Here is a 10,093-nt window from a genome sequence, read left to right as displayed (position 1 = left end):
CTCTTCCTGCCGGTCTGTCCAGTGACGTCACGCCCCTCCCTCCCAACATCAGCACCGCTATCTACGGCAATATCAGTGTAGTTATATACTATGCACAATATATGTACATGGATTATTGTATGTATAATTTGATATATTAGCAATATCATTGTGGTTGTAGACCTGCACTGCTCGGCCTATAGCATTTACAATATACTACAAAATTACTCATTCAAAAAATATAACAAATGTAAAAAATACATGAAATATGTACAAAAAATAATAATACCAAATGCTTGTTTATTTTAAGCATCAGGCTATTATATCTTATGTTGTTATTAACAACTCGCTGATTACCAATATTACTGTCATTTTAAAATTGCAAAGTCAACACTTAAAAATACTAAAATTAAAGTATCACTCATTGTAATTTTTTTTTATTTGTAATTAATAAAAAATTAATTGAATTGATTTAAATATAAAAACGACATGTTTATTTTAATTGTTATATCTTATATAATTCATAATTTATTAACAATATTAACCATATTGTAGTTGTAGAACTGCACTGTGCAGTCAACACGTATAAAAATACTAAAATTAATGTCTAATTAAAAATAAATATTTAAAATTAAAAAGAAAAATAGAACTTATTAAAAAATATTAAACATATTTAAAACTGATTACAAATATTTTACAAGAAAATACAAAATGCTTATGCTAAATATTATTATTATTACAAATGTTAACCCTGAAAAAATACAAAAGAATAAAATATGACTCATGAAAAATAAATATATCAAATAAATACCAATAAAAATATATTAAATTGAAAATGTAATCTCTCACTGTACCAGAATTCAGATTTGTGGTTAAAGTACTGCAATATATAACCTTTCATAGTATGAATATAGTATAAAATGTTTCAAATGTTATTTAAAGCCCAGCAGTATATAAAAATATGGTAAATATTACAGTACATCTCATAGTGTTAATCTTTTATTATGAAAGAGTCACAACTGTCAGATAGGAAAAGCAAAGGAATGTTTAAAAAAAGACTCAGTTAATCAACAACTGATAGGTGAAAAAAAATGATGTGGGTGATCTGGGTGTGCGCTGACATTTGCTCAATTTACACAACCTATTATTATTCAGCGATCAAACTACGTCCCGCCTACTTTTAGGGCCCTCCTAGCTTTCCGATTGGCACCTCCGTGCTACTTGAGTATGATTGGAGGAGTTTTTCTAATGGGCGTACCAGGAAGTAGTTGTGTTACAACAACTGCCCACAGTGTCCAGGCGTTTTTTTAAAAACATCCTCTCGTCTTTGTCATATAGTTTGTTTTTGTTGTGGAAAATGTCAAACGCCGACCTTGTACGAGTAGGAAAGAACTTATTAAAGAGCGCTGACACCGGAGAGGTAAGCTTTCAAGTAGAGAGTTTGAAAGCGTGTCTTGTTAATTGGTTCCGGTTGTATTTCCAGCAAGCTCTCAATGTTATAATACGAAAATCTATTCAACTATAACTAAACATCCTGCTGAGAGACCAACTGTCATGTATCTGCTATTACATCCCTCACTTAAGATAATAGCTCTTAAGGGTGTCTCCAGGGTGACTTATTAATGATGCTATGGAGAGGTACTCATGAATATGACACCCTGTAATAACACTGTTCCTCCATCTTCTGATTACAGAATGTGGAGCTCCAGTCTCTGTGGCAGGACCAACCGGTGGTGGTGTTCTTCCTGCGCAGGTTTGGCTGCCAGGTGTGTCGCTGGATGGCGGCTGAGATCAGCAAGCTGGAGCCAGACCTGAGAGCCAGTGGTGTGGCACTCGTGGGTGTGGGACCCGAAGAATTTGGCCTCCAGGAGTTCAAGGATTTAGGATTCTTTAAAGGATGTAAGTACCATTATTAGTCTATGCTCTTATATACTACCTACACGTCTGTGCATAAATTGATCCACGGTAGTTTGGAGTTTGCAATGCCTTGCCCAAGAGCTACTGCAGCCCAAACATAATATGTAAGGGAAACTAACTACAGTGGGACCTCTGATAAGTCATTCAGAAACATGTGTTTTCATAGGAAATCATCTGTTCCAGACTCACACTTTCCATTACAAAACACCATTCTTAACTGCCATACAAGTGCACAAAGAAGTTAACCACTCTAGGGTAGTTTTTAGCGTTTTTACGTGCTTTTGTGTTTTGTTTCCCTTTATCACTCACTTTAAAAACTTTATCTTGCCTCTTGTTAGTTTCCTTTTTCACAAAACACCTAAAATCAGAGTAGGGAACATTTTGATGTTGTCAGTGTAAAAAATGTCTATCATGTGTAATGAACCCTTCTCAAAACTTAAGAATGCAAATATAAAATGCATAATTAGATAGATACATAGATAGATATGGTCAAATAGTTATTATAATAATTATATACCTTCAAAACTAGACGAAGCCTTATGATGAATTTACTGAACATGTACAGAACAAATAATGTGACCCATTCAAAACCCATTTTTTCCTCCTCAACAAAAATATATAACATATATATAATATAACACATCTTTGATCATCAAGAAGGAAAATTTAGGCCTGTCTTTGCCTTTCAAAGCCATGATGTGTGGCTTCATTATCAGTTGGCCACTTGATGGCACTGTTGGCTCACCTTTCCCTGTCTCCCTCTGCAACCAAGCTGCTGTTCAGGCTTTGATTGCTGGATGACAAGCTTTTTTCCCAACAACAATGAGGTGGTGTTATGTTTCATTGCAGATTTACTTTTGCTTTGAAAGTGGCTGCCCTCCTCCACTGAAAGCATCTACAAATGAGGAATGACATGACGACACATTGACAAATTAAATGAAATTGACAATTTAAAGAGAGATGGGCAGTTTGGAATCTGCACTTTTGCTGAGAGTTGAAGGGGAGTTGCATCAGCATCACTGTGCCTGCATTTTCTATGTCTGCGACGTCAAAGAGAGTTAACATTTAAAAATGTGTAAGGTCGACCCTCGTTTATAGCGGTTAATTGGTTCCAGACCTGACGATAAATGAATTTCCACAATATAGGATTCAGTGTTATAAATGGAATATTTTCATAGTTAAGAGCATAGGAAACCTCTCTAAATACGGTTTTTAACATTATTAGAGCCCTGTAGACATTAAATAACATGCCTATAGTCATCTTTACAACACATTGCGCAACTCTTATGCTGCAGAGACTCGAGACGGCAGCTAGTTAGCAAGCTAGCGAGCTAACAAGCTATCAAGGTAGCCAGTTAGCCTTGAATTTATTTCTACTAAACTTAAGAAGCCAAAAACGTCCCACTTCCACACACTCTATCATGCAGTGTTAAGGTAATGTAATGTCTCAATGTTTTGTGTAATTACTGACACCTACTAACCAGAATACTACATATCACTTGTATTTCAATATGTTTTGACTAATAAACCATAGTTTACCACGAAACATCTATCCATCCATCCTATGGCGCTTATCCTCATTAGGGTCGCGGGTATGCTGGAGCCTATCCCAGCTGACTTCGGGCGAGACGCGGGGTACACCTTGGACTGGCCGGCAGCCAATCGCAGGGCACATGTAGACGAACAACCATTCACACTCACATTCATACCTTTGGACAATTTAGAGTCGCCAATTAACCTAAAATGCATGTTTTTGGGAGGAAACCGGAGTATTCGGAGAAAACCCACGCACGCACGGGGAGAACATGCAAACTCCACACAGAGATGCCCAACGGAGATTCTTCCCAATCTCCTGACTGCGTGGCCAACATGCCAACCACTTGGCCACCGTGCGACCCGACATTAATGTTACATTATAAAATAAAGAAGCCAATTGTATTAAAGTGGCATTCTTCCAGTATTTTCAAAAGTGCAAAAGAGCACATCATATCCCCAAGCATGCCCTAAGGCAGGGGTTCCCAATCACCCAAACTTTCAGCCAAAATGATTAAAAAAACCACAGAATTTTTAAAAAATAACATCACATTTTATGTAAATGGTTATCAATTTTTGAAATATTTATATTATTTTTATTAATATTACTTTATTTTAAAAATTATATACAGTTCTAAATCACAGTTTTGCATATGTTGTTTGTTGCGAGCGGCAACCTGTTCCACTTTGTTCCACGGTCCATGACCGCAGCATCTAACTTTGCCCCCCCCTGCATAAATAGAAAAAGGGGAAAAATACAGTATGGTAGTCTTTCACCTCATATTTGGTCCCAAATGCTGATACAATGTGGGAATGCATAAACGTAAGATTTGATTACTTTAATGAGTGCTAATATGAATATTTGGATTTATGCACGACCTCAAGTTAAATCATGCTACCGAACAGCGACGTATAATCCTCTCTCTGATAAACAAACTCCAGGCTCGTACTGGATTGTGGCTGTTTTCATTGAGTGCTTTTAATTTGATGTTGTCTTAGTTTTACACAATTCATAATATATGATAAATTAGATCGCTATAATGTACGCTTCGCTACTCTTGACTTCTACAGTCACGTAAGCTATGGTGAATGCATGACAATCCTTTCACCAGTAGCCCAGGCACTTGCGCTGTTTAAGAGACGTACTGTCAACCGGTTGCTAGTCTTGTGATACCCGGTGCATGTCTCGATAGTCGATTCAGGATTTATGGCTGATTCTTATCGATCCTAGAGGCTTCTACCGGTGCACGCGTATCTCTCGCTTGTCAAACCGGATATTCGGTCGCATCGGTTTATTGTTCACCACCCTAGTAATTAGTGTGAAGCTGTTTGTAGCTTTCTTTGTGTATATTTACAGGAAAATTCGGCCCATTTCTGAATTGTACGTTAGGGATATTTAAATATATAGATTCCACTGTAATTATGTGGTAATGGCATAGTTTTCTAATTTGAATAATTGTCCATTGTGCATTTGCATGTAATTTTAGGTCCTGTCTATACAGGAACGTTCTTGGGATTTTTTTTTTTTTTTTTGGCGGGCTGAAAAAAAGTTGCGTCGTCACTGTGCCGGTTGCATCCAGACAGGAACGCATCACTGAGTGAAAAGGATGTAATACACAAGGCACACCTACGTGTGATGCTGTGAACAGGCACGCAGACGCAACCACGTGACACTCCAAACCATAGAAAAAGAAAGAACGCATGCGCATAAGTCAGTCGTCTTCCGCTTACGAGAAGTGGAATTACTTCTACGAGTCATTATGGCGTATAATACAAAAAATATCAGGAGAATGTTGACTGAGGTGAGTAGAATGTCGACTGAAGTGAAGAATCATGTCCGTTGAAATATTCATATATTATGTTGGCTTGTCGGAGCTCACTTCTGGTCACGTGACGGCAACGAGGCAGCGGTGGGTCGGTGATGTCATCGTATTGCCTGTCAATATGTCAATGACAAGCCGGCGTTTTCAGATTTTCCCACTCTGGAAGCCGTTTTCAAAAACTATCATTTCAGGTTACCCAGAACGCCGTTGCCGTGTGGATGAGAGGCTGAAACGATAGAATACTTTGCCATTTTGACCTGAAAACGTTTCCGTGTGGATAGCCCCTTAATGGGTGCTGTAGGAGAGAGGAATAAAGTTGTGGGAGACAAAAAATATGAAAAGCAAAACAAATATGTTTAGAACTACAAATGAACTTTCTTTTGACGCTTGTTTTTGTCATTTCTTTATGTCACAAGACAGAGCCAGCCACCTGTGAGTGCTCTGAGATAGGGAAGGGTCAATACAGTGGAACCCCGGTCAGAGTACGCCTCACTTAGCGTGTTTTTCGGTTAACGTAGAAAAAAATTTAAAGCTAATTTCTGCCTCTGTTTGCGTACATTTTATCAGAAAACATCCTTGTTAGCAGCCTTTAAACTTGCTAATACATGGAAACAGGAACTGAAAGTCAGCTCCGTCACCCGTCTATGATGTCATCAGCGGTTGATTCAACACGGACACCACCTTCATGTTTTGCCATGAGATATTTCTTGAATTCGGTTGTGTTTCTCACCTTCTTTATCAAAATGCTGGCACTTGCAACTTTCTTTGGGTTTTTTTTTTTTGGAGCTGTGATGACAACAAAAGCAGAGAGTTAGGTGAGAAACGCTCACTCAGGCTAAATATACTGTTGCTAAGTTGGCAACACTGATCCCTTCTGCTACTGTACATCTTCTTATTCTCTGGCAGATATAAGATGTATACAAGGTGTATTAACAAGCGGCGTTACATAGACGGTCCCATTATAATGTGTTTCTGAGCGAGGGTGAACAGCGCCAAATCTATTTGTGGCTGCCACAAAAAATTAATGTATGGGAAATACTAACCCTAAAATTGTCTTTTTTTTTAGCAATTTATGTTGATGAGCAGAAGAAATGCTATATGGATTTCGGCTTCAAAAGGTAAGTGAATCTCTGTGGAAACTGCACTTAACATTATTATGTACACCTGCACAATTTAATGAGATCCAATACAAGCACAATGACAGACATGCTGCTGAATGATCCCTGTAGGTACACTGCTTTGAGCGTAGTTCCTGCCGCACTGGGGAAGAAAGTACGAGACGTAGCTGCAAAGGTAGCTGTGTGCATAATGGTGTGGTGCCGCCTGCCATCACTTTATTGGCTGACTCCTGTCTCTCTGCTGCTGCCGCTCTCAGGCCAGTGCTAACGGCATCAAGGGAAACTTCTCAGGTGATCTACTCCAGAGTGGAGGCATGATCATCGTAGCCAAAGGTACAGTGCAGCCAGACACAAGGAATGATATGCTAAAGAACGAGCCCATATGGGACTGCTGTTGGCAGCTTAATGAGTTCAAATATACAGTATGTATGTTGCAGTCCCTGCACTAGAGGGCAGTGCTCTATCATATGAAATGTGATGAAAGCTCAAGTAATTGATGGCACAAATGAGTATTGTTACAAGAAATCATAATTACAAGCTAGTGGAGAGTACAGAATTTTCCAATACTATCAACATTTAGTCACGTAAATAGCATGTAAAATAGTATAATTACTACAAATAGAGTGTTAAATGTTCTTTGACATTTAAAAGAAAATGTTTTTGTTTGTAATACAGTACAACCACAGACGTGTACCAATGACAGCAAAGAGGAAATTATGGTGCTAACCACAGAACAGTAAATGTAACTTTTGTTTTGCGATGTAGCACAGCAGCGAAAGTGGTACACACGTCTCTGTCCTGGCTGCTCAGTACAACATGGCTAATGCCAAAAATAATAATAAAAGGTTAATTCAATGTGTACCGCTAAGTCAGCTGTGTTGAATGTGAAGGGAATCGCCTCATAGGCAGTAATCCTTCTCCAGCATCCCGCCACATCCACATCCTCAGTGAGCCTTGCCGGCCAGAGCAAGTTGCCTCCGCTGCCCTGGTTCTCGCTGCTGACAGCCAACGCCACCAACGACCCTTGCTGGCTAGTTGTGCAGCCCTACCACTCAATTTGCTGTTATTAAATTTTGATATACAGTGTTTAAGTTATTTTTACACTTGCTGTACAGTGGAGAATGTTAAAAAGCATAAAAACAACTCTCTTAAAGCAATCAAACCTTTATATTTCCTTTAGCACAGAGCTTCTGACATGCGGCAGCAAAGGATGAGTGGCTTCATAAGGTATTTTAATCCCTCGTTTACTGCGGTTAATTGGTTCTAAACCCAATTGTGATAAGTGAATTTTCGCAAAGTAGGATTCCTTATGTATAAATGGAATATTTTTGTAGTTGGAGCATACAAATCCTGTTTAGGAACTTCTAAATACGTTTTTAACATTGTAAGAGCCCTCTGGACATGAAGTAACATATTACCCAATATAGAAAATAAGCCAGACATAACAGACATTTAAGACATAAATAAGACATGTACTCGACTGTTGCTGTAAATGTGTTGGTGCTAGAGGACAGGAAGTTCAGAGTTCGGAGGTTCAAAGTTGAGTTTTAGTTTGGCATGGGCTACGGCCGCAAAAATAGTCCGTGGTGGGGATTATTACCACGAAAATAGCATGATTGATGATATAATCATGATATATATATTTTATTCTGTCATGCACTGCTATATAATGAGTTTTTTTTTTTAATGCATTTTAGATTTATTTACAAATGGTTAAGGTTTTTTTTTTTTTTTTTTTTTACACTTGTATGACAGTTAAGAACAGATTGATGATAATGTCTTCTGCTGTGTAAAGGTGGTGAAAAGGTCTTGCTGCACTTCGTTCAAGACTCCCCAGGAGACTATGTACCATTGGAGGACATTGCTAAAGCTTTGTCTATCTCATCTCAAGTGAAAGAGGGTCAGAAGCCAGTGGTAAGATGCACTTTCATTCAAAAAATTGGACATTGGTGAAATAGGAAATGTGTCAAAGCACTTTTTTACGTGAGCACACATTTGACAAGCTTCTACACGCACAATGAAATGGAAACATTCGGTCATACAAGCGCATGTGGTGGTGGTGGGAGTCTGTCCTGTGACCGTCAGGGCTCCCTCTGATATCCAGCACATGTCCTGTCCCCCCCGCTACAGGAGCCACCACGTCAAGTAGGCTCGACCTCCCCATGACCCGTCTGAAGGGCAACACGCGTCCTCTCGTCAGTCAAGTAATAGAACAGACCTTATTGTTGCGCGAGACGTCCAAATGTTGCAGAAACAAGTTCTGGTCACAAGCTAGCAGCCATGCTTGTTTGCACGGGGTCCTGACAACGTTTGCCGTAACAGCAAACCTTTGTTAGGAATGCACCGAGTCAACCGCCGATAAGCAGAAACCCAGGTTTTCTCAAGGGATTCGACACGTTTGGGTGAACAAGTAGTTGCCTGTTATATGCTTATTATCTGTACAAGTTGATGTCCCATTAATTTGGTACAGTCGCGTCAATGATGCTGTATGTCAATGGCTCACTGTAGGATGCAAAACAAGCTGACCTCATTTAAAGACACACTATGTATCACTTGTGTATTAAATATGTCAACTATCCTTTAAACTCTACAGTTCTTCTCCTTTTTACCATAAGTTGTGAAAGGTTTACTCTACCATTTTTTGGTACCCCTTTTGTACGACACCAATTGAAACGATTTAGTTCCAACCTACAAAATACCGCTTTTTGGTTAATTGCAGTGCCCTGGCACTATTGAAGTACCACTTTTTGGCATTCTTATGCCAAGGCACCAACTGCAGTACCACTTTTTGACAGCCTCATGCTAGGAGTACCACCGAGAGTACCAACTTTTGTGATTTGGTCCCAAAGTACCACTATTCGGTACCCTAATGCTGTTGTACAAATTGCAGTGGTTTAGTTCCTACAAAGTGCCAATATATGGCACCCCTATGCCTTTTGCTTAGCTACAGTGATTAGTACCTAAAAGTACACTTTTTGCCATTTTATGCTAAAATGTTTTGGCATCCTTAAACTTGGAAGTGGCACAGCATCTCAAAAATTTGCACCCTATGCTCGGATACCAGTTTCAGTGATACCACATCTGGCACCCTCATATAAGAGGTACCAGCTAGGGTACCAACTGTGGTGGCTCTTACAAATTACCGCTGTTTGGCACCCTATGCTTAGGTCCCATTTGCAGTGGATTGCGACCTAAAAAGTACCACTTTTGGAGCCTTGTGCTTGGGTATTATTACAGTGGCTTGATACTTTAAAACCACCTTTTGACACTCTTATGCAAGGGTACCAACTTCAGTGGTAGGACCTAAAACATTTTGGCACCCTTAAACTTGGGTACTAATTAAAATGGTATTGCAACTCAAAAAGTTGTACCTTATGCACGCGTACCAATTGCAGTGGTTCGGTCCCTAAAAAGTACCACTTTTGGCACCCTTACACCAGGCTAGCAACCACAGTGGTATGGTACCTAAAAGGTACCGTTTTTTAGGAGTGTATGGAACAAATGCAACAGCTGATCATCCAAAGTATACCACACCAGAGAGTACATGGATAATGACCTGAAACATACTAGGAAAGCAACTCAAGACTTCATGAATGATGTTTTTTGTGTATTTGTGCGTCATTGGCGTAGACATGTTTCTGTACATTGTGGTAAGGCGCCATGACAGTGTACTTACGTTGCAGTCACATTGGCTATTAGATATGCCCATCACCATTCAAATCT

At 39.2% G+C, this 10,093-nt stretch overlaps 1 protein-coding gene across 2 annotated transcripts in view; it reads left to right on the top strand.

The window, feature by feature from the left end:
* Nucleotides 1–1,242: 1,242 nt before the first annotated feature.
* Nucleotides 1,243–10,093, top strand: part of prxl2b (peroxiredoxin like 2B) — a 44,329-nt gene continuing 35,478 nt past the window's right edge. For both annotated transcript variants that reach the window (XR_008572223.1, XM_054784474.1), the window contains exons 1-6: nt 1,243–1,399; nt 1,674–1,878; nt 6,319–6,370; nt 6,482–6,545; nt 6,628–6,703; nt 8,166–8,284. Coding sequence is in view for 1 of the 2 variants with exons in the window: in XM_054784474.1 (XP_054640449.1) it covers nt 1,337–1,399; nt 1,674–1,878; nt 6,319–6,370; nt 6,482–6,545; nt 6,628–6,703; nt 8,166–8,284 (579 nt within the window). In the remaining variant the exon portion in view is untranslated. The remainder of the gene's footprint in view (nt 1,400–1,673; nt 1,879–6,318; nt 6,371–6,481; nt 6,546–6,627; nt 6,704–8,165; nt 8,285–10,093) is intronic.

The sequence above is a fragment of the Dunckerocampus dactyliophorus genome, chromosome 8 (genome assembly GCF_027744805.1).
Source record: "Dunckerocampus dactyliophorus isolate RoL2022-P2 chromosome 8, RoL_Ddac_1.1, whole genome shotgun sequence".
Taxonomy (NCBI): domain Eukaryota; kingdom Metazoa; phylum Chordata; class Actinopteri; order Syngnathiformes; family Syngnathidae; genus Dunckerocampus; species Dunckerocampus dactyliophorus.
Note: the sequence above shows the minus strand (reverse complement) of the source record. Positions and strands in the feature narration are given on the sequence as shown.